This window comes from Notothenia rossii (genome assembly GCF_949606895.1).
Source record: "Notothenia rossii genome assembly, chromosome: 9".
Lineage (NCBI taxonomy): Eukaryota > Metazoa > Chordata > Actinopteri > Perciformes > Nototheniidae > Notothenia > Notothenia rossii.
This window is the reverse complement of record NC_136907.1, coordinates 14,826,787-14,852,413: the sequence shown is the minus strand read 5'-3', so window position 1 is coordinate 14,852,413 and position 25,627 is coordinate 14,826,787. Positions and strand designations below refer to the sequence as shown.

The following is a 25,627-nucleotide window of genomic DNA, read 5'->3' as shown; positions in this document are numbered from 1 at the left end:
ATCATATAAGAATAAAACACAGAGGACGGAGATCTCTTTTTCTCCCCTCTTCTGAGAGCCCAGCAGCTGATCTCAAAGAACGCTCCCCTCTCCTGTAGGGGGCGTGGTCAACTGCAGCTAATTTGTATTAAAGCTACGTCGCAGAATCAGCCCCCTGCAAAAACAGGCTGGAAAAGAGCAAATAGAGCGAAATGAGGCATGGCTAAAATGCAGGATCTGTTTGGTATTTTGAAAAAAAAGTATATTTATATACTTTATATAGGTATGGCCCTACAATATATTGTTAAAATATAGCATGATAGGTCCACTTTAAGTTTAAAAAAGTGGTCAACTATGACTCAGCTGCTCAGTATGAATGGTCTGTCTTTTCAGGGGGTGTATGTGTGCTGGTCTTAATGAGGACAGTGTGTTGCTATCACTTTTAAAAGTGAAAGCCTAGGAACACAATGTAGATTTTATTCAGTTTCAGCATATCAAAGATATCTGAGTGTTATAGGTGTTTTCCAGACCAATAATACAAGTATCATATTTGCAAAAGAAGGCAACATCTCAAATCAGAAGTGGTTTGCAAAAATCTTTTGTTTTTCGCAACCAGTAATTCAACACCTTTTTTTTAGTGTTTTCTAAAAACAGCAAAAAAGCAAAAACAGGAAGAAATTCAGTTTTCTATTGAATATAACCAATTCTGTTTCGGAAGCTAGCAGTTGATACTAGCAACCTGATATTGAGCTAAGACCTGCTGCTTTTGCCAGAACAAAAACTCTGAAATGTTAAAGAGAAGACTGATACACATCCAACAGTGTAGTGCATCTTAAGCTTTACTTTTTAAATGCCCTTCTGTTTTCCTACTCCCTGGCCTGCGGCTGTTTTTGATGTTTATAAAGGAGAGCATGTGGAGTGTGGCAGGAGGTAGAGTGGAGAAATGAACAACATTCGGCACGTTTCACTCACAAGGTGCTGAGAGGAACTGTCAGTGGCAGAAAGGAGAGTGAAGGGAGTAAAAGGCTACAAATAAATAGAGAGCAGTGAAGCAAGAGTGAGCAGGGCAGTGAAGAAACAGATATAGTTCTGTTTAGCTCAGCAGACTCAGCATGACACCAGTCACACTCAGGCTACCCAGGTTAGTGAAGAAGGTGTGATGGAGAACAGTAAAGGTTGATACAGTTTGCAATGTGTTGTAATACTGTTTTACATTAATTGTCACTGCATCCTTATTTGCTAATGGCTGATTTTGAAAATAAAAGACCCACAATCTTTATACAACTGCTATTTACAACTTTCCAAGCCTAAACCGGCATTTGTGGGAATTTGTATTCAAAGGATCTTTAGAGTTTTGTGCAACAAAATAATCTCATGAATTGTTAACAGTACTTTAAACCCTTATATGACACTGCGTTTTAACTGTGTTGTCAAGTTGCTGCTAGTATCTCACAGATGACTTTTCCAGGTGCTGAGAACGTTTGGCTTCATCATCAACAACACAAGTCAGGGAAAACTAGTAGTGCTATTTTGACTGATTTCTATCATTCTTTAATGTCCACTACAGGACACCACTAGCAACTGTGTCAGATTTAATTGATCAGATGTGACACTCATAATAAAACTGATTCAAACTGAATAACATCTCAAGAGAGAGTGTGGTGTGTCCAGGTTTGTGTTGGCCAGCTTGTGTGTTTGTTTGTTTGTTTGTTTGTATGTGTGTGTCTTGCAGCACACACAGCAGCTCCTACTGTAGGTCTGTGTTTCATTTGACCAACTGGCAAGCTGCAGGAGATCTCAGTCACACACTGTGTGGTATTTACATGAACATGGTCCATTACACTCTGTCGCTCTTCCCTCTCTACACTCACTGTCCTCTCCCTGACTCCATCTGGTTTTCCATGGGACTTTTGATCTATCCTCTCTTTATTCCTCTGCATCCCTGTCTCCATTTTTACTTTTATCAGTAGTTTATAAAAGCTCCTCTGGAATACACATTTGCTTGTGTACTTTTCCTGTCCTCCCTGCTGGGGTTGACCACATCATACTGTTGCTCGTTTCTTTTTCCTCTGACCATGAAATGAAAGGAACATTAGCTAAAGCTTCAATAGTTATGGTCATAATTTTTTGAATTCCTGACTTGTGATTTTGAATTGTGCCTCTCTCTGTTCCTGTATATAAGGTCAGTCCGACAACAGGAAATATTGTTGTGAAGGTGACCCCGCCTGGAGTTTATATGGATGGGAAGCCAAACTGGCTGTGAGCGTCTGTCTCCTAGGAGCTCTTAGCGCCTCATGTATTATTTGAAAGGCATCCATCTGTCCGAGGCTTTTCACCGCCTCACTTGGCTAATGTGACTTAAGTTTAATGGAACTTTTTTGCACTTCTCAGCACATGCACACGTGTGCAGAAACATAAACCTCCACAAAGATATAGGAGCTGTCAGCCTTCATCACTTACACCACTGGGGATCCACTCACAATATTCGCCTGTTTGAATTGAACCTCTTTCCACTCACTCTCCCTTTTATACTGTCTCTAATATGCAAACATTTTTTAAATGAAATCTCAGTAAACTTACATTTTTCTTTTTCTTTTCTCTCCATTCTCTCAGGTCTTTCAACATGCAAGAGGAAGTTTGCTGACTCTCTCAACGAGTTTAAATTCCAGTGTATTGGAGACGCAGAGACTGACGATGAGATATGCATAGGTGAGCTCGCGGATATGAAATTCAATACATTTCCTGTACCAGCAAAAGTAAAACCTGTAGAAATATAGTGATATTTGTAGAGTCCGTCGCTGAAATAGGACAGTTATTTCAACACTATGGCAGAAGGGATCATCAAATGTTTTTCTACTGTCATTTTTAAATCTTGGGGAAGTGCAAGATGTAGAGGGTTGAATGGTTTTCAAAACACCATTCAAATTAGGTATTGTATTGCTGCAGAGATTTCCTAGCATATAAGTTGTTTTCTTCCGACTACAGAAAATGTCTATTTTTTGTCTTTTTTTTAATCATAACCATAAATGTTTTAACATTTTAATGAAATGAGAATAAGGATGTAGAAGATAATTCCCTCTAATAGCACAAATCAGATTGTATTGCAATATCAGTCAAAGTAATCTCATTTTGAATTTGTTTTCTAAATGTTTCAGCCCTAATCACCACTGTTATCAAGGCCATTTAATGCAATAGGAAGTCATTAGTAACTCGCCTCAAATGATGCAGTTGGCCTTTTTTTTGTTTTAAAGCTTTTTAACAACGTTCGAACAGTACTCTAGACTAATTGTATATTGTCTACTCTAGGACAACAAATACTGTGTCTGTTGTCTTGCTGTGGTCATCATTTTGGAATGCTAATCCTGCACTCTTCACCTTCATTTGTCTGTTGTCATTATCTGATGTAAGTGGATTTTTCCAGTGGCATCAGTCACCAGTGGTGTGCAGACAGCGTGAGATCTACAGTCCAGTTAACAGTGTAGATTCATGTTATTCTCCACAATAAAAGCTTAATTGACATGCAGTCATCATTACAATGTCTATTTAGCCTTGTCCAATACAGTAAAAACATCATAAAGTATCCTACTTGAAGTGACATGCCTCATAGCCCTGTTCTACATATCCTGTTTTTCTTTTATTCAAATGTTGCTATCAAACCAGTATTATAACTTAATGCTGACTTAAATCTCACATGTCGGTATATGTACTGAAGTAATATTAGTTTCACCGCACCCTCTCGTGCTGCCTGGCTCTGCCTGTGCAGCTTCTCACGGGCCTGACCCACCCTCTACTGTTGTTTAACTAACCCCGGCTATCTTTCCTGAACAGCTTGCTGCTCAACTGGGCTGCATCACAGCACTGTTGATTTTAGTGTATGCATAGTCCTACTCATGTCCAAACTAGTTCTCCTCTCTGATACAGTAATAATGCCACTCCTAATTAATCTACAACACATCAATTAAAAAGATTACTAATATTAACAAAGTTGCCTTGCAAAGCAATGGAATAATACAATACAAATGGACTTTACTGGGTCTATATCTATCCCTTAATATAGCATCTTTAATACTCCATTTGATGTATTATGTGATCAACCCTACTGGAAGGTTTCACTGAGTTTACTAAAGGATTGCACTTATTTTCAATCCATTCCTTGCATAGTTTTAAAGTACTGGTCTATCTTCCAATACCTACATCCTTTAACATGAAGTCTGATGTTGAAAGCAGAGTGGGGAATATGTGGGTCATGATGACTCAAGAATACACTTTGGCTCCATTGTTTATGTGCCTGAATGTGATTTGAACATGTCAGTGCACACGCTGCACATGCTCAGTCCATATCTGCCCTTAATGTTTCTAAGTATCGTGTTTCTGTAAAGTGTTGGAAAGAACAGAGGCAATTGAAGTGGAAACTACAATGCAGCCAGGAAACAAGTGCTGTGTTCGCTGTGAAAGCACCATAGAAACAAACCATCTCAATTGTGGTTTCAATTTCCAGTTAATTCCTCTGCTGTGTCATGAGTTCAGAAACATTTCTGAGAAGTCCACCAGCACCTCGTGCCAGTCCTCTCTAATCAATATCAGTCTTTCTGTTAGCTTGTGTGTCTCTCATGATAACAGCTTGAAATACCAACTATCTCTCTTCCTAATTATCTTTTTTCTTAAAATTTCTCTCTCTTCGAACATGTCTGTCCTTAGCCAAGTCTCTTCAGGAGTTTGCAGCGGTCCTGCAGAACCTGGAGGACGAGAGAACACGCATGGTGAGTAACCAAACAAGTTTTTAGGAATATTATAGGCTTTCAACAAGAGGGAGTTGGAACTGTGCATATACTGCTTGTCATTACTCAGCACATTTTTGATGGCGATAGGGTTAACACAGAGGACAGGTCATATTTAGTTTATTTATCTGTTGAACTGATAATTGTCAGAGGATTGGTTGATTTCTTATTTTTAGTTGTCCCTTGTCGTTCCTAGACAATTATGTAATGTCTGGCATTATACTGTACAATATTCACATATAAGCTTTGGTTAAACGGAAAGGGATTAGTTACCATTGTAATCTACAAAATGAATTAAGAAATGTAAACTTGTTTGTGTGCCCTTAGATCGAGAATGCCAGCGATGTGCTGATTATGCCTCTGGAGAGGTTCAGGAAAGAACAGATCAGTGCAGCGAAGGTAAGGAGGCAACAAAGCACAGCCACAGGACTGGGGTGTCGGAAATGGCTTCTGCTACATATATAGTATTAATCTGGCAGTACACACAAATAAGTGAATACAATTAAAATCCTTGTATTGTTTCTGAAGTTCTTAGAGGAGCACTGGCAAACACATCAAACACCCATGCATAATATTGGCAACTCACTATCACCTTTTTGACGTGACTGCAGTTGATTATATTTTCATTATTGTAGCCTTTTGTCAGTGTTTAATTACCCATATATGGTAGTGCATAGTTCTTATTTTATTTTATTTTCCTTCCTTGAAATAATTTGATCACAGCAGCTCTATAAAATGACATGTATAAAGGTAAATAATAGAGTGAGATCCTTCTTAATACAGGATAAGTACAGTATTCTTTAGTGTCAGTTGGAAGGTTCAATAAACTGTGTTACAAAAAAAAGTCGCTAAGGGTTTTGGAACTATCTTTTATGAATTGATCATAAATGCTTACACACTGTAATTTTTTCTTTAGTTAATCAAATTCACTATAACTTACTGCAAGAGCACGTATAAGTTCTGTTCTGGGAGCAGTTATATAACAAGTCAAAACTCAAAAGCTATCAGATAAAATAACTATGTTTGGAGATTGAAAACCATGCACTTTGTATCGTACTCCACAGACCTGTGAGTTCAATGCCCCTTAAAAGGCTCTGTCTTTATTTAGTTCATAGTCAGCTGCACAAAGATAATCTAAGAAAGTGCTTTTATCAGAGACTTGTAGTAAAATGAAGAAGTAGTTTAACTACATAAAAATAATATTTACAGCATGTCTCAAGGTTATTCCATGATTAACCATGAATCAAGGTCTGAACCATCTCTGCATGACCTGGATAGGAGATTAAAGAAATACATAATCCTGCCATAAATTATGGGGAGGGGGGGGTCCCATAGAGCAGCAGGAACCCCTAATGACATACAGTAGTCAGTGTTGTCTTACAGTTACAGTGTATACATCCTTTTGTGGAGGAGGGCATGGAAATATTGAATAAAAAACAGCAAACAAGTACCGTAGGTAAACAGGAGAATGTTTACTCAAAGTGTCCACTAAATTAATATGATGTTCTTTGACTTTATTTTCAGTGTATTCAGCAAACCAATTGTTCAACTCTGAAATTAACGTATACGTACCATACTGTATATTTGAGGTAATCGCCAGCCACCATGTTTTAAATGTGTCATGCTTCAATGTTCAAATCTCCTTACAGCAGATCATAGAGCACTCAACATGTGCCGTCATTAGCCATAAGACCTAGATCAGAAGCAACGGGGGGTCCCCTGATTCATGCAGTATTTAACATGTTATCAGTATATACCCTGCTAATCCATCCCCATATATCAGGCCAGAGTTTGATTGTACATGGTGGCCAGATTATGAAGTAAGCATTATCTGTGCCGTGAAGTCAATATGAGAGATGTACTAATCCCAGTTTAGCCCTAAAAGAATTGATAGCATCTTCGCATTGGCACAGTTTCACCTCGTCCTAAATCTACGGAGCTGACACTAGAGGAGTTTTAGGAGAATTACTAAGATGTTCAAAAAGAGTAGTGGAATCAAGTTTTAAAGTCTTTATTTGAAGTACATTCAGGTCCATGCCCTAATCTTATTCAGTGTGAGATAACACACATGAAACTGCGGCAGAAACAAAGTCCCTAAAATGCATTGCACAAGTTATCTTTTCAGCTCCACTGCAAGTATACATTGCAAAACGCTTTCTTAAAGATAAACAATAGTGGCACCCTTGTGCTTTAAAAGGACATATATCTGGTAACATGAGACCCATGTTTGTGTTTAAACAAATACACCAGTACTGCAACAACAAGTACGAGACCTTTATGCTACTGCTGCAATGTTTTTTTAGGCTTATTATTACCTGCACCAAGTAGGTATGTTTTCTTCTCTGTTTGACTGTTTCTCAGTCAGCAGAATAACTGGCATGATATCCATTCAACTTGGTAAACCTGGGCCGAGAAAACCCCCCCAAAATAAGAGCAAATACACTGTTAAATTGGGGCAGATAATCACACTAAGTTTATCCCTCGTTAACGTTGTGAAATAGGACATTTTTGTACCATTTAAGGAAGTGTTGGAATTATTTGAAAACATAGTTTCGGATTGGGAAAACTCCCGATAACAACAACATGGAAAGTAGACATTTCATGGCTCACCAGTACTATTTGTGTTGCTCTTCATTAGCAAACTTGCATTATATAATAATAATAATAATAATAATCAGATTGGTCAATTTGTTGATGAATTGGTTTGTTTGCAAAACTATTGTGAATACAGTTCTGAAAAGCTACTTTTTAATGGTGATACATTTACAGTTTGACAAATGGATGTTATCAGAGTGTCACTTTGACCCCATGCTGACTCTTATAATAATATGTTGACTTATACATTACAATAAATGTATTCTGCTTTTGGTGAACCTTAAAACTGGTGTAAACAAAAAAAACGAATCACAAATAAAGTGAATGTTTTCAGGTTTGTTAAGATGTATATGTTGGCTTCCTGTTTAAGGGGGACCATCAAATAATTGTTTGCATGACAGCAGTGGAGTACAACTGTGATGATTCAATCTTGTGAGGTGGCACGGCATGATCCTGTATAAAGACACAAACATAAATTGTATTTATTGTTCTGGAAAATACAAATACAATCATAGCTTAGCAATCACACTGAGGGGAGATCGCCACCTGCTGGCTGAAGATGGAACTAACTTAAAGTAAACTCATTTGGAATGCCTGAAAAGTTTTACCAATGATTTGGTTAGTAAAAATAAAACATATATATATATATATATATATATATATATATATATATATATATATATACTGACTGCTTCATATTTAGTTTTCATTTACGCATTTCAAATTTCCGAAAGAAAGTAGAAAACCTTCTTTCAGTTGTTTAAATAAAAAGTATTTTAACTCGGAGTAACCCATGCGACCCCTAAGGAGAGACTCACAGAATAGGAACATTACAGAAAGGATTTCTACAGTGAAGATGAAAAAGTAAAGGAGGGCTTTAGACAGAGGCCTTGTTGTTTAGAGAGAAGTTTATCGTCTCTGATGCGATCTGCAGCTGCTGTCTGTTCCTCTGGCCCAGAGGACTCTTCTGATGTTCAAACTGTATTGGCAACAACATCCCTGTTTAGTCATATAACTGCAACAAGGGTTGCTATCACAGCATTTTGGCATTATTGATAATGTCCTTATTTTTGTTTTTTTGTTTTTGATATGGGATATTCCTTTCTCTAGCAAACTCATTTCAACCACCAGAAATGAGCAGAAAGCAAGACGGCTGAGACCATCAAATTAAATACATGACAGATTGAGGCAATTCATCGAATAAAGCAAATCAAACCAACAAAACCTTTACACACAGAGCTGCCCAATATTTGACATTTCATTATAATTTTACTCAACACATTTTTAGATTCTTATTTAACTAATGCTAATAGTACGTTTGGGCTTCAACTAATTATTATTATTTTTATTATTATTATTATTATTATTTTTTATTATTATAATGATTTTAATTATATTAATTATACTTTATTATTATTTTGTTATTTCTATTATTATTTATCTGAGCATTATTTTCTAGATAAATAGTTTGGTGTAAAAAAATAACACCTGAGTATCTCAATGTCAAAGATTATAGCTTTAAATGCCTTGTTTTGATGGGGAAAAAATGAGAAAAGCAAGTAAGCTCTATATTTGAGTCTAAAAGCAGCATAATGTGCCATTTTTCCATGCTATTTGGATTTGAGCTTTTAACTTGAAGCTCCAGCCGGGTCATGTCATGTGAGGTTGGGATGGAGAAATGCTAACTGACTGGGACAGATGCAATTTTATAAAACCCCAGGGCCTCTTTGAGATAGGAAGAACCGCCCTGATCTGCTTCTCCTCTGTTTGATGTCCACTTCTCCAACATACTTTCTCTCTCTGAGAAAAAACTAAAGCAATTTGAGGACAAACACACCCTGTTCTATCTCTCCCTGGTGGTTAATCATCACTTAACTGTGTGTCTCTTTTGTCAGTGAAGACAGCTCTGATAAAACAGACTGTTGTTTATGAAGCAGCTGCGCTCCCCGGAGACATAATCTCATACTGGCCCACTGAAATGGAAAATATTTCTCTCCATTCACAAATCTGCTCTGGTTGATTACAGATGGTCTTAAATCATGTTAATATGATACAAAATATAACAGATGTTCGGGCTATTGAGTCGGCTTACATTAAATGAGTTATTCTGTCTGCATTCAAACTAACATCGTTTTCTTTTTGTTACAGGAAGCGAGGAAAAAATATGACAAAGAGACAGAGAAGTATTGTGCAGTGCTGGAGAAGCACCTTAGCCTTTCAGCAAAGAAGAAAGAGTCCCATCTACATGAGGTAAGATAGCAGTGTCACAATGCTTTTCCTTCTGCCATCTGAAGGCGATATTTAGATAGATAGATAGATAGATAGATAGATATTTTATGAATCCCAATTTCGGAAATTAAAAGCAGTTTTCTTAATGACATTCCCTGTTACAGGCGGACAACCAGGTAGATACCGTACGGCAGCATTTCTACGCAGTTTCTCTGGAGTACGTCTTCAAGGTGCAGGAGGTTCAAGAGAGGAAGATGTTTGACTTTGTGGAGCCTGTAAGTCCCACATTTGTTTCATGTAATATCTCTATTATTCAATGTATTTTCCTAAAGTTGTTCTGCTCACACACTCATTTTCAGCAGGGGTTCCCATTACATTTACTCACTTTGACAAATCCACACCCAGCAGCTGCTCACTACATCAGTCCCTTGTTGTTAACAAAGTGCAGTTTGGAGGTTTTAGCGCCTTGCTTGAGGTCACCTCAGTTGCTAGTTACAGAACAAATAAGGACAATGTGTACATAATAGGTCTAATTTACCACTTAAGTTGTTTCTGATAATTTGCGTAAATGTATTTACTGCACTTTCATTTTTTTCAGACAGTCATTGTTTTGTGGAACATGCATAGTTGCATAATGTAATGTATTTTTGTATCATCTTCATCTGCGTCATGTTCCTGCTGCTTTTGTCTCCCTCAGCTGCTGGCGTTCCTCCAAGGTCTTTTCACCTACTATCACCACGGCTATGAGCTGGCAAAGGACTTCAACCACTTCAAGACTGATCTCACCATCAGCATACAGAATGTAAAGACACACACACACACACACACACACACACACACACACACACACACACACACACACACACACACACACACACACACACGCACGCACGCACGCACGCACGCACGCACGCACGCACGCACGCACGCACGCACGCACGCACGCACGCACGCACGCACGCACGCACGCACGCACGCACGCACGCACGCACGCACGCACGCACGCACGCACGCACACACATACACACATACATACACACATACACACATACACACATACACACATACACACATACACACATACACACATACACAAATATCACAAGCAAGGTCACACTGGAACCATAATAAAGAAAAAAATAGTACATAGTACATTTCTGAAAATACTGCAATACGTGAGACCCAAAAGACATCCAAAAACCTCCCTACAAAAATAGAAGCTTAGAAAGATTAGAGGACGTACGTGGATTGTAGCATTGAACATTCCTTGAACATTTTTCCTTTTATTCAAAGCATTTTATTTTATTTCTTAGAATGCTGAAATGTTTTTAAAAATAAATAAAAATCCACTTTTTGCATGTTAATCTGACTCCTGATCTGGCCATTTAATTAAATGCATGTGTTCCTTCTTGCTTGTGTGAACAGACGAGGAACCGTTTTGAGAGCACGCGGTCAGAGGTGGAGATTCTCATGAGGAAGATGAAGGAGAATCCACACGAACACAAGAGTGTGAGCCAGCACACCATGGAGGGATACCTGTATGTGCAGGAGAAACGTACGTATCCGCTCACACACGTCACCTTTCACAATGAGTGCGCAATTCATTCAGACCTAACAACTGCTCCAACTGTGTGTGGTTACCATGGTTACCGATCTAGCACTAATGCAAGCATGACGGAGATTTTTTCACTTTTCCATCCTTTTTTTGTTTTTGTTTTAACACCGTCTCCCTCTCCTGCCTCTGTTTGTTTGTTTCTCTCTTAACCTGTCTCCTTTTCTTTCCCTTGTCCCTCAGGCTCATTTGTATCTACCTGGGTGAAATACTACTGTACGTACCATCGTGAGCCCAAGAGGATGACCATTGTCCTGTTTGACCCTAAATCAGGAGGGAAAACGGTGAGTAGCTTTATGGATTTAAGTTGCCATGCCACTAAATTGCTTCGCTATTTACTAGTATATATCTATAGGTATTCAGATGCTCCACATGCTTACACACAGAAGTAACAAAAAAATCATCATGTTCTCTGTTTTTTTCAATTGGCTCGCTCACAGTTTATCCCACTGCGTGTGTGTGGATATATTATTATTTTTCCCAATACACAACAACACGTTTTACAGGATATTTTGAGAGGAGCTACATTGGGATTTTGCAAGCAGAAAATTGTTCAAATGTTTTAAATGTCAAGAAAATGTCAAGTTTAACGTCAGTCCCCTAGCTCCCGTTCTGACGCATGTTTCCATTTTACAACAGCGTACAGTCATACAGGGAAATATCAGTTTTAACACAGAGAGAAAACATTTTCTCCCACAGCAGCAGCCTCATAAATGAGAGTACAGCACCTCCAAAGATATTCTGAGTAAGCAGCATGGCTCCAGCTATTTTCTCAAAGTACTGTCTGTTATCACTTCCTACGTAATGAATAACCCAAAGCTCATTCAAGTTCATGCCTGTGTTTTGAGGGTTCTTACGGAACATTCCCAGTGATTTACTGGAGAAAAAACACTCAACATCTCAGAAAGCTTTTCAGGCCCAGCTCAACGAAAAGATATACACAGTATGGGGATCCAAGAGCCAAGATGAAAACATCAGTCCTGGGCCCAACATATCAACATACCCCTGTGTACTAAATTCTACTGTACTACATTTAAAAAATAATATACATTTGTGTGACTTTCAACATGTGGCGCTACCAGAAATGTTAACCCTATTAGTAAAGAAGATTACATCAGAAATGCCTTATACAACCTTAAGATTTTTAAGGCATTGTTTGCTTGTGTACTTTAAGCTTACGGGCTGAGTGTCTCTGTGATGAGATGTACTCAATGCTGCAATTGCTTTAGTTTAAAAAAATCTCAATGTGCTTCTAGTTGGAAGTTAAGCAAGTTGGGAAACTGCCTGTAGATTCAGTTGCTCTCCAAAAGGAGAGGATTGTTAGTGAGTCCTTATTAATACACAAAATACTCCTAAAAATAGACTGTTGTCCAAAAATCACCCGTCCTCATCTCATTGTATTGTTTTGTTTTGTTTGACTCACATCAGGGAGATGAGGAGAGCTTCACCCTCAAGTCGTGCACCAGAAGGAAGACGGACTCGATTGAAAAGAGGTTCTGTTTTGATGTGGAGGCTGTGGACAGGTCAGTGAGAGTGTGGTTTTACTGTGTGTGTCGCCTGTTCAAACCATGCACTTCCTACACAATCTTCCTTTGACCCGCCTCAAACTGATTATTTTACTTTAATTCTCATAAATATAACACATTTAATTTATGTCAGGGGTAAAAACGTTGTCTTAATCAGTCAGTTTAATAGACACCATTTTTTATTAGGGTTTTCATATGCACAAGTTTTATGGACGACGTCCGGCCATGAACTAGAGTAATTCAACAGACAGAAAATAGATTTGTAGGTGAATTTGTTCCCAGCAATCCAACAACTTTCTGAAAAACACACAAACAAGCTAGGAAAGAGCTAAACAGGAAGGGCTTCTGATTTTTGTTTTGCATCTTGGAATTTGACGACAGTGTATGCTGTTTTCATGTAAATAGTCACAGTTACATTTCTCTGATCAGTCATCAGTTCAGTGAGGGCATTATGTGTTTTTGATGTGGTGTAATTGCCGCTAACCAACACACGGGGGTGCTCAGTTAGTTTGGACATAAAGGCGAGATATTGCAGCTGTTAAAGCTCTCATGCTCAGTCTCCTGGTGCTCCTCTTCCTACACTCCTCCTCCTCCTCCTCCTCCTCCTCCTCCTCTTCCACCCTCTTTCCTGCTCCTCCTTAACTTGAAGCATTACTCCTTACATTTATACTAATAATATGCTAGATATGTATTGACGTGTGTTTGTTAGTCCCTTAAACAAGGTCATTTATGAATGGTGTGTCTGTTTACATATCATTAATGAGTTGCCGTACTAAATACATTTCATTAAGCCCATTTTGTAAATATTAGTTTTGCTTTGAACATGTCTGTGTGCGTGGGCACCCCTGTTCACAATGTGTCTGTGCACATCCATCTGTGTCATGATTGAAGGGCGGTGTATTGATTGGTGCTTGGGGTGGGGGGTGTTGTAGTGATGTGGTGGAGGTGACAGCTGAAGGTGAGTGTGCAGCCAGTAACAGGGTGACAAACTACAGGAAAGATAGGAAATCAAGAACCAGACAGGAATGGACATTGTGTGTGTGTGTGTGTGTGTGTGTGTGTGTGTGTGTGTGTGTGTGTGTGTGTGTGTGTGTGTGTGTGTGTGTGTGTGTGTGTGTGTGTGTGTGTGTGTGTGTGTGTGTGTGTGTGTGTGTGTGTGTGTGTGTGTGTGTGTGTGTGTGTGTGTGTGTGTGTGTGTGTGTGTGTGTGTGTGTGTGTGTGTGTGTGTGTGTGTGTGTGTGTGTGTGTGTGTGTGTGTGTGTGTGTGTGTGTGTGTGTGTGTGTGTGTGTGTGTGTGTGTGTGTGTGTGTGTGTGATTTCGTAGATGCCTAGTGGAATGAGTGGGAAGTTTCACACCAAATGATCTTTACCTTTTTTTTCCCTTTATGGTGAGATGCTAATTTGTAAAGTGATAGACCTCTGCTTTGCTGTTGAATAAGTATGAGATTTGCAAGCAGCTTTTGATGATTATTTAAAAAATCTAACAGAATATATTAAGCCAAACATGTATTGGCATGTTTTTCCGTGTGCTTGTATGGCCAGTGTTTGCAAGGTTTGTTAATTGCCACTGATTATAGTATTTGATAAGCTAATGTACCTTTTTGTTTGTGTGTTTAAAGGCCAGGAGTAATAACCATGCAAGCTCTCTCAGAGGAAGACCGCAGGTTGTGGATGGAGGCCATGGATGGGAGAGAACCGGTAGGTTACAAGTTTATTCTTCAATGACAGCGAGAAGATAGAGAAAGAGAGACAGAGAGAGAGAGAGGGTGTACGTGTCTTAAAAGAAAAACAAAAGCCCAAATATTGAACATTTTGTGAACTAAAAACTTTTAGGAAGGAAGTAAAACAGTGAACCATTAAAACAAACTTTATAAAACAAAAAGACAAAAAACAGAAATAACATCACCTAAATACCATTCTAAAAGATAACAGCATCTCATTGTTCCTGAAATGGCACTTATCAAACAATGTCAGTGTAACACCAACACAAATACTATTCTCCAGACCTTATCTCGTAAAATAAGGTGTGATTTAGCAACTTGTCTAAAGTTCAAATGGAAAATCAATCTTTGGTGGGGTTGTTTACTTAATAATATGCAACCCTTGATGTGGGCTTTATTTGAAGAGTCCCACGTGAGAAAGCTTCTGGAATCACTGGCATAGAGACATTTTCTCACGCATAATTCACGCGTTTATGTTTCTAATAGGAAAGTTGACTGACGGCCAGTTTCCCCAACCCTTCATTTGTTCCGTCATAATATACAGTTTGTTTGCCCTAAGGCTGGAAGTTTGTTAGTTATTCTTTCCACACTCTTATTTAGTTACTCATGGTCATGCCCCAACACCTCTTCATTCTCTTGTCTACATTCACAAAAGTAATCACCATCAATAAAGACACCGCAAGCTCCAACAAGCAGTCTCTGAGCTCTGGCAATCTGTAATAAAACAAGACATGTTGATGATCATGTTTGACTGAAACTTGTTCAACCTTTGTTGTTGTTGTTGTTGTTGTTGTTGTTGTTGTTGTTGTTGTTAAGACTTCCCTCTTCCCTGTCTGCCATCACCTTGATAGTCAATACAAGTTCACAACTGAAAACAAAATGACTGTAAATCCTATATCATTTTTCTTTTTAAACGTATGAGTTCTAAATATAACTAATCATTGATATGCACATTATTGGAAGTAAAAGTTCAGGCATTAAGGAGTATACAGAGCTCTAGCTTTAACACAATATTCTCACCATTAACATGGGAACTAAAGTTTTGAAGATTACAAAAGAGTCAACGATAAGTGTGACACTTGTTTACGATACTAAATAACCTGATCCATCCCAGATAAGTTCTTCTTATAATTGGGATAAGTAGCATTCACTAATAAGCATTTAAAGCTTATTATGCAAAAATTAAAAGCAGCTCAACTAGTATGACAGGTGTGTTTTAATTTGTGTGCGTGTGAAATGTTGACTACAGGTGGGATGTACACACATATCATGCCTTCATTAGAGTTATTTGCAGGTTTATATCTGTGGGTGTGTTTTTTATTTGCAGGTGTATAATCTGAATAGAGACAACCAGGCTGAAGGCCGTAAGTAGATTTAATTGGTATCAATGAACTGTTAATTCAATGCTACGCTATTATATAAGAATATATCTTGCTTTCTAAATTGCTAGGTTTAGTGTTAGATTTGAATTGCATGAATACTGCATTTCACAATCTCTAAAATAGTAGTTTTGCCCACTGTTTGTATTTTTAAATACTTATAATCAAAGCTCATATTCTTCCTCAGTATTTATTCTGCTTGTCTCCATCTCCGTCAGTGGCCCAGCTGGATGTGATCGGGTTCAACGTGATGAAAAAGTTCATTTATGCAGTGGACACTAGAGGTACAATGTCGATTCTGATTTTCTTTTCTTTATTTTGTGTTTCATCTGATATTTTTATTTCCCACCGCAGTGGCACACCGGAAAAGCTATAGATACTAGATAGTCTGCAGCAGTTTGCACTATTCAGTAAAGAATATACACAGTATACGCCAAAAACGTCAACATATAGACATGCACTTAAACAGCAAACTAACAACCCTTTTCCTTCACTAAAAATAAAGAAATAATATATGTAACGTGAATAGACGAGTAGTGTCTTACAAATCTGGTAAAGGCAAAATTATTAGTTGGTTATCAACTAATCAATCATCATAAAAAAAAAAACATTTTTAAAACGACATATTCCAACAACATCTGGGTCAAACTGTTTTTTTAAGTTGTCTTTACAGACTTTTTATCTGACATGTCTCCATCGAGCTTCACATGTGCACATTGCTCCCTTTTCCCTCTAACGGCTGCATTAAGAGCATCTATTATGGAACTCACTTGAGCTTTTTACCGCTTAACATATGTATTTACATGTATATGGTATATAATAATGGTATCTCCAAGCTGTTAGAATTTTTGTTTCTCTCATGGACATTTATGAACATAATATTTATTTAATATGATGACTTCAAACACTTGTTTTTAAATTCAGATTCTATAAATCCTCCTAAATAAACCAACCAACCTTGGGTTTCTTGAAAGGCGCTATATAAATCCAAGCTATTATTATTATTATTATTATAAATACCTTTCTCAGATATGGTTCCTATTGTGAAACAAGAAGGCTTAGCTTAGCTTTATCTTCAGTTAGTGTAAATGCATCAAGTGTACAATACTCAAATGATTAACTTTGATGATGAAATTAAATTATGTTATGGTTAATTTAAATACGGTAAAAACAGGAAGTAACCTCTCTTCTCCTCTCCAGGTATCGATGATCAGGGCTTGTACAGAATCGTTGGCGTAAACTCCAGAGTACAAAAACTACTGGGCCTTGTTATGGGTAAACTCAGAAATATAACAACTCTATTTATTCTAAATAAACATTTCTTCCCTTCTTTCATTTAATCAGTCTATGTTTTTCTTATGTTTCACATCAGATCCCAAGACATGTGCTGACGTGGAGCTGGAAAACCACGAGTGGGAGATCAAGACTATCACAAGTGCTATCAAGCACTATCTTAGGTCCGTGTGAAAAGGGTTACAGAAATGTAGAAATGGATTGTTCGCTTTGTTCAAAACACTGAATTATTTCTCAATTCATTGGAAATTGCAGTACTTTTCTCCTAACTCAGTATTTTTGATAATTGCATATTGCTGCTTCAGTTTCTGCCTTAAAAAAAATAGAACTCTTGCCATGTTTCACTTTGTTAAATCATTTGTATTTCCTTGTTAAGCCTATTTTATTCATTCAAGAAACATACATTTTCCCATAGAGGGGGTGTTCATTGCACAAAGGATCCATACAACTTAAAAAGTAGATCCCAGGTCTTAATCGCTGGTCATTTTATAGCAGTTGATGGTTAAATGCCTTCCTCCTCTTTAAGGAAATGCTAATGAGCAAAGGATCAGGACTGAGAGAGGCCAGGAATAGGCAGCTAAGTAGAAGGAGAAACACATTAGGCAAAGAAAGGAGTAATGGTGTTCAAGCTGCGCTCAATCTACTCTGCCTGACTGAATACACACACACACACACACACACACACACACACACACAGACAGACACACAGACAGACACACAGACAGACAGACAGACAGACAGACAGACAGACAGACAGACAGACAGACAGACAGACAGACAGACAGACAGACAGACAGACAGACAGACAGACAGACAGACAGACAGACAGACAGACAGACAGACAGACAGACAGACAGACAGACAGACAGACAGACAGACAGACAGACAGGTCAGGCCTCATTGAAAACCAACAGGAGTAATAACCCTCTTAAGGCAGAAATGATAAACTGATGTCCAGCTGTGCACCCTGGCATGATGGCCATAAAAGACGTGAAAGAGAAGATGGTTAGATGTGTGCTCATCTAGAACTGTCCATAGTTATAGATTTTTGGTAAAAATTCAATTTTCCCAGCTGAAATTCTGCCACTATGTTTCCAGAGTGCTGCCCGGACCTCTGATGACGTACCAGTACCAGAGGAGCTTCATCAAAGCTGCCAGTGAGTCTAATTCCTTTTATGTGTCTTATTTGCCTCTCTTATGTAGGTTCATTCAGCAGAATGTCAAATAATCCCTCTTGTAGGTTGAGGTTCTTTGATTCCCGGTGAACCATATAAAACTCTGCAAACAGACAACTTTGGAAAAGCAAAGTAGCAATTGGTTTGTCATTGATTCAAGATTATCCCGTGTAAGATAATACAGTACATGGAGAGCTAACCACAAAGTACATACAGTGTATGAATAGATTAAAGATGGATTAGAGGAATTTTGCCGATACTTGAGACAGGAGTACTTCTTCTTTGCTCTCCCAATGAATGTCAAGCAATATCTTCAGGCTCCCTCCTTATCTTATTTTAGAAAAGAACAACATATAAAGGTCATATTACATGTACGAGAGGTCTTGACTTGCTTTTAAACCAGTTACAAATAGATGACTCACCTACTGAGTTAAGAGGGTACCCACTGCGCAACCATGTTGCCTCTGTCTGTCCATTTGCTCTTTCAGCTCTGCCCCCCCACTGCTTTTTGTCATGTGGGGTACTCAGTATCTAATCAACCTGCTGTGTTACACAATATTTATAGGATTATAACCCATAATTAAGGGGATAAGCCTGGGAAGCTGATGAGGGGAAATGACATCCTTTTAAAAGATACATGTTAGTTTGTGTACTGAGGTTTTGTTTGGTTAAAAGGAAGCTGCAACATATTGCAAATGATTGTTCTCCCCCTGTGTCAGATACAGTATGTGTGGGTTATTGAGTCAGGATCACTTCAATGTATGCCATTTGTCTATTTGGGCTCCTAGGTGAAATGAAATAATAAACCCATAGAAGTTTAATTGATTCATACTACAACACATTGACTCTTCAGAACAGAATGTGTTTTTAATTATACATTTTTTCTGTCTGTCCTGGTTTGATCTTGTTTGGTTTATTAACACCTGATTGACCTGACTTTGTATGGTCTGGTCCATCTTTGATATTGATTTGTTTAAGCCCAGGTGCAGTTGAGTCTAGTTGTGTCCAGTCTGATCTGCTGTGTTACAGGATGCGTCAGTGACCTGTTTTCTTACTTTGGCGGTAGCTAAGCCTGTAGAAGCTGAGCTGAAAAGGGAAGGAACTCCAGGAAATGACCTTATTTCTCTGGCAACACTACCAGGAAATGGCTCCACATTGAGGCCAACTGGAGAGAAAACGAGTAAAGGGTGAAACCGTGTCTATTAGGAGAGAGGAATAAAGCGTGGTAGTGAAGAGTATCAAAGTAGCCGGTTTGATACACACTTGGACCACCCATGCTATAATGCGTGTATTCATGGTTTTGATATAACCATAAAATCGAACACATGCTTGCCAACTATTTATAGACGTTTACATATTTATATCTTTCATCTCGCCCCAATTCTTTCCTTCTCTTTAACTTACCCCTCTGTTTTTCCTCTGTCGTTCACCAGCTGCTGTGTGGGTGTCTGCATTTGCATGTCATGAATTAGTGTGTTCATAGTGTAGAGAATGTGCTTGCTTGTGTGAGTATGCTTTTGTAATTTTCCAAAGCAGAATAAGGCAGAGGCAGTGGGGTGCTTTGAGGGCCGTGTCCTTGGCTGAACCCCCTCTTTCAGCTCTTCCCTTTCACCTCCCTCTTTACCATATCCTCCCTCAGCTCCACCCACCACCCTGCTGGCAAATCTTCTCTTCCTCCTCTAGTTTCCTCTTGGCTTACTCCCCTCCCATGCTTATCTGGTTTTAAGTATCCAGTTTGAATGGTGTGCTTAGTATTTTGTAAGGTTTGAGGGTCAAACAGCAGCTGTATTATTTTCTGACAGGCACGTGATGGGTGGGTCAGGATAAATAATATTGTTTTAAAAAACAATTAATCATATTTCCTAAACTCTCCAACAGTAACAGTGATCATTTAAATGTAATTGATTCTTCTCTTGTTGTTCCTATGCTCCTAAATACATTTTTGGAGCACTGATTTGAACCACGAAAATATAGACTTAAAGAAAAGTACTAAGAGGAGGGAGCTGAGAGTGCCACCCTTTCTTCAGATACCTGCTCGGCATGTGCCAGCAAGAACACACTTCTTAAATGTTACTCTTATCCTCTTGTCTTTTTGAATCTCCTTTCTGGTTTTTTCGTTCTAATTGTACTCAAAAGCTGGACCACGTTTCATCAATTCTGAATTCTGAATTCTCTGACCTAAGCTAATGAAAGTAAGACATTGCAAGATTAATTTCACAATGGAATTGTGGCCGCCTACTTCAAGCAGTTATTGTATGTTAATGAGTATGTATGCAGGATTTGAACTTCTCTCTAAAGGTCTCTCATTCTATTCTTAACACAAGTATTTTATCACCTTTTGAGAGTACAACCTATTTCTTTTGACAATGTGTTATAGTTTGCAGTTATCTCCATTCGTATGAAGACACAACCTCATTATTCTGGTCGTTATCCAAAGCTAATGAGCTTAAGCTAGGATTGGTATTTAGATAGACCTGTAATGGATAGCATGCTTATGCTTTACACTTAGTTCCCTGATCACCTTGAATGACTCCTGCTGTACCTAACCACACTCCATATTACCATGTTTGTTTCCTCTTCTGTTTCTCAACATCTAAACGTCCTGTGCTTTTGCGGAAAAGAATGATAGCTTAAATGACGAGGGGAGAATGTCAGCAATTGTCGGATAACAAAAATGTCAATGGACATAATCTTTTGAAGCAAGGTATGATGATACTTCATGGAACAGCACAGTAAGAGTTTGAGCTGAGCTCAATCCTTGGCCATCAGAAATATCTTCCCTCCTCAAACCGGCTAGCATTGTTTCTTGCAACGACAAACACTGTCGTCAATAACTCAACCGCATTGTGTTCATAAATGGACGAGGTCAGTGTTGTGTTGCTCCTAGCCAGGTGGTGTTATTTCAGCCTGTTTCTTAAACATTATTTTTTTTCTCATCCTGAATAATAATGCTGATCATTTTTTCCAATTATGGTCAAACAGTTCCCGGAATGTCTATGAGTTTCATTGGAAACAGATTACATGATACTTTCATACTGAAAGCACACACCTGTTGTTCAATACAACGGTACTCACACATTTTTGACACTCAATCCGAAAGGTTTGATGCCAGTTTTTTTTTATGAAATGCTTGCTTTATAGTATTTACTAAGCTTTTCAAAAAAACGTTTTGCCCACAGCTGCTTAGAGCAATGTGTTTCTTTTGTTGATTGAAACTATGTCTTTTGCAATATTGATCGATTTCATTGGCCACTTAGAGATGCAGAGGATCCACAACATTGACATATTATCACCTTATGATGTGATAGAGAGGAGAGTCTCAAAGTAATTCTCTGTTGGTTTGTGTCTTTAAGCAAACCTTTTTTTAATTCATGTTAAAACAAGAACACTGATGAATGAGTGTGGCTTTAAAGAAAATGCTAGCTTTCACAGTTGGAGGGGTTTGACCTTTATTCGCTTTGAAGTATCTTTATGCTCCAGATGAAGTAGAATCATGTGATCTTTTATTGCAAATCATCACAAACTCAGTTTGCATCCACTCAGTTTATATACAGGACACTGCTCTAACAAGGGTTACAATAGCAATATATCATTTGGGTCTTTTTTAAACTGTACATGTAGATGTTTTATAGTATGTTTATACAGTATGTGTCTAACCCACCAACGTATGAATTCAAGCAGAGTGCTAAAGACCAGATATAGAATATTCTGCATTATGCTGCATAGACCAGGTGATGTGGATGATGTATGAATAATGAACGTTAGAAAAAAGTGAAAGTGGTTGAGCTGGAGTCAATCGACGGTCAGCAGATGTGGCACGCCTCTTGATGTAATGCACGCTTCATTTACTTTAAGTGGATGTACTACTTGTTTGCTTTCCTGACTGTAAATGCATTTACTCCATACATAATCCAAATCCCCTCATCTCATGCTTAAGAGATGCAGACTTGTTTTTCCCCCTGTCTTTTTCAGACAAGAAAAAGGTGTTATGAAATTATGAAATGAAATTACTGTCATTTGTTTCAAGCTAAACAGAAACTGGCTGCTTACTGCAGCTAAAGAGGAAAAGCATGTTACATGTTTTCTGAAGTGGAATTAACCTCTTAGTGCCGTTTGCAATATTTCAACCCTTGAATTTTCAGAGTGACATCAAAATGAACATGTTCAACACCTGTCCATAGTTTATTTAATAATAAGCGAGGACATGCATGAACTGAACACGCATGTGTGTGTGATTACATATGTCTCAAATGTAACTGTATTCAGATGCATGCACCCCCACAGGTTTTTATAAGACAAAACATGAAGACTGGGACATTGAATTTGTCTGAAGCCCTGTAATTCAAGGTTGGAGAGAAAAAGTGGCTTTAAAAGGTCCCCTTCTGTATAGTGTTTTATGAGATGGAGGCTGCAGTGATAAATTACTTCCGCTTGGTGTAATCACTTATGACTCAGCACCATAGCTACTGCCTACAGAGTCACATCCTACCCATGCGGCACAGCCTATGTTTTAAGCTTGTCTTTTCTTTTGTTTTTTTACTCATCACAGCTTCTGGTGTGTGCTTATAATATTTCCTAAGCTGTATCCAAAATCAAATTTTTGTCTTCCTTGGAAATTTACCAACAAATCTCTCTTGGCAAAATTATTCCAGAGACTAATATAATTGGAAAATATATAATAAAAAAAAAAAAAAGCAGTTGAGATCTGCATTTCATTCTGGATCAAATGAAAACATTTGTACTTGTATTACACGTATTTATTCCCCTGTAGAGCTGATATATGAACACATTTCTGAGTGTGCATGTAGTGGATTATAGTTGAAGAGAAGGAGTGTGTGCTTGAGCATAATCTGTGTGAATAGGATGCATAATAGGAAATAATGTTTGTAACTGTTTGAATGGTTATGCATATATTTGAAGTTATGCATCTTTGTGCAGTGAACGTGTGCATAGAGGCGTATGTTGAAGGTATTTCAGAGTGTGTGTGAGTGGTCACATGCTTTTGTTTTATTTTAATGGTCTACATTTGCTAAATAATAAGTGTGTGTAAGGGGCCCTAAGTAGTTGGTCTCTTAATATCCGAATGTTGCTTTATGCATTAAATACTGCTTTTCAGCTCTGGTTTTGGTTAGAAATGTGTGTGTAGGTGTCTGTGTGTGAGATTCTCTTACATTTGGAAGTGTAATGCCTGGCGCTGACAGCCAGGGCCCGAGGGTTGATCTAGTGCGAGTCGGCTGCCATCTCTCAATCGACTCGCTATGCAGCCATGAATTATTGTTGTCATAGATCAACAACAGGTCTCTCTGGCCGCCCGTCTGTCTGTTTGCCCTGCATGTCTACCTATCACCAGGACACTCAGATTTCCCACTTTGTAGCCTTGTTAAACACTCAGTAACTAGCACTCCAATTGCTTCTGACTCAATCACTCTGCCTAGTCTCTGAAGCTGTCTGGGTTTCTTCCTATAAAACATTTGCAAATTGACTTTCAGTCCATATTAAGAGAGTTACAAGCACTTTCTGTGAAACTTGCATTCAAACTTAAAGCACTAGGCTCGTATTATTCTAAATGTCTGTAATTGTCAACAATTTTAAAGAAAAACTAAAACAAAAGATCTGCTAGTCTGTCCCTAAATAGCTTCTGCCTTATATAAGCTCTCCAATGGGTTCATAAGAAACATGGTCTTTGAAAACTGAAATTAACTATGTACTAATATCTGTGTAGACCTCAGTCTCGACTGAATCTAATACCTTTTTTAACATATAAAGTCCCTTTACATGTTTTTTTCTTTTCTAAGCAAATTTCTACAGATTTCATTCACATAGAGTATGGTATACTGTATGCGCCTACACATTACAAATGTCTATGTGTAAAATGTGTTACTGTAGGCATGACCTTTGTACCAAGAATAAACAGTCTGGTTGCATTGGTGTAGTTAATACTTTGGTTTAGTGTTTTTTTTTTTCTGAGCTTTATATGTTCAATGAGGGGTTAAAGAAGCTAAGGTTATTATGTCTTTAAAAGTCTCTATCTCTGTGTCTTAATATGTTATTTTTTTCTCCAGAGTTGGACAACCAAGAGGCCCGAGTTACAGAGATCCATGCCCTGGTACATCGGCTGCCCGAGAAGAACAGACAGATGCTGGAGCTGCTGATGAAACATCTGTCCAAGTAGGTGGAGGTTTCCCACATAGACTGCAGTAAATCACTTTGCTGTAAATACTAGTGGAGACCTTGTTTCAGCATTATTTCACTTGAGGAGTTGCTATGTAGTGTTAGCATGTTTCTCTCATACCCTCTTCTCTTTCTACATCTCTGTAATACTTCCTATCTTGATTGTTGTTGTTTCCCATGAAAGACAAGGATTAGGGCTCTCTGTAATCCCTTCTCCTCAGGCATTAAGACAGTGTCCTCTACAATTAGAAACTCCTTCAAGCAGCCATTAGGCCAGAGCTATTTCTCGACTTATCCCTTGAAGGTAAATAAAGGGTAAACGGTCATGTGCAGGTCCTTCTGAGGATTCCAGGAAGCACAGACGCTGCCATGTTCACAGCCACGAAGTGTCCACTTATTTCTTTAATTTGCATCTCAAATATGTATCCCTGTGATAAGTTTAAACTGGGTATAAATTCAGTTGAAAAAGTGTACCTGTCAGACATTAACTTGATTCAACTTTAGTTGAACTTGAATGAGATGACTTCACACTGGAATAAAGCCATGATGCTGTCAGGGTTGGTTACATAGTTTAACGTATGGGTTTAAAGGTCTTTTGACAAACTACCAAATCAGTGCTTACTTGGAGAAAATAGGATGATACTAACCAGTAGCTCATTAAAATGTAATGTTTTGCTTGAGGACATCTCAGCAGACCTGATACTGAAAAGCACTCTGATGTTTAACAAATCAGTTATTTTCTTTCTGGGTTTTTCTCTCAGAACTTCAAAACCCACTTATGAATTTGCAGTGCTGCAAATAGAAAAAATTCAACTCTATGAAGAAAAACATTTGTGACTCGACAGGATTTCTGTCTGTAGATTACATATCCACAAGCTGTTGCAGCCCATAAACTAAAAGGCAATGCATGCCCAGTGGTATTATGTGTAAGTAGTATTCCTCTAAAGCAGCTGACTGGCATTGTATTTTAACTCCTAACCCCTATCTAACCCCTCTGGCTATATGGGGCTTTTCCTCAACGGCATAGCATCATATAATGTGCAGCAAATGTGACATCAGCCATGTTTAAAAACATGTAGGCGAGCGCAAATGCGATATGCTGATTACATAAACATCTTGACCACGGCTTAGTGCATCACATCTGCCTGTGGTCATTTTCATTTTCACTG

At 38.2% G+C, this 25,627-nt stretch overlaps 1 protein-coding gene across 3 annotated transcripts in view; it reads left to right on the top strand.

Annotated features, from left to right (window-relative positions):
- The window catches only part of LOC307018106 (rho GTPase-activating protein 26-like), a 74,385-nt gene that overhangs the window by 31,468 nt on the left and 17,290 nt on the right, over window positions 1-25,627 (top strand). For all 3 annotated transcript variants that reach the window (XM_079648180.1, XM_079648181.1, XM_079648179.1), the window contains exons 3-18: window positions 2,593-2,688; window positions 4,678-4,739; window positions 5,085-5,156; window positions 9,501-9,602; window positions 9,746-9,856; window positions 10,279-10,383; window positions 11,007-11,136; window positions 11,377-11,477; window positions 12,622-12,716; window positions 14,339-14,417; window positions 15,768-15,804; window positions 16,038-16,103; window positions 17,020-17,094; window positions 17,192-17,276; window positions 18,211-18,269; window positions 24,350-24,455. In XM_079648180.1, coding sequence (XP_079504306.1) covers window positions 2,593-2,688; window positions 4,678-4,739; window positions 5,085-5,156; window positions 9,501-9,602; window positions 9,746-9,856; window positions 10,279-10,383; window positions 11,007-11,136; window positions 11,377-11,477; window positions 12,622-12,716; window positions 14,339-14,417; window positions 15,768-15,804; window positions 16,038-16,103; window positions 17,020-17,094; window positions 17,192-17,276; window positions 18,211-18,269; window positions 24,350-24,455 — 1,381 coding nt within the window. The remainder of the gene's footprint in view (window positions 1-2,592; window positions 2,689-4,677; window positions 4,740-5,084; window positions 5,157-9,500; window positions 9,603-9,745; window positions 9,857-10,278; window positions 10,384-11,006; window positions 11,137-11,376; window positions 11,478-12,621; window positions 12,717-14,338; window positions 14,418-15,767; window positions 15,805-16,037; window positions 16,104-17,019; window positions 17,095-17,191; window positions 17,277-18,210; window positions 18,270-24,349; window positions 24,456-25,627) is intronic.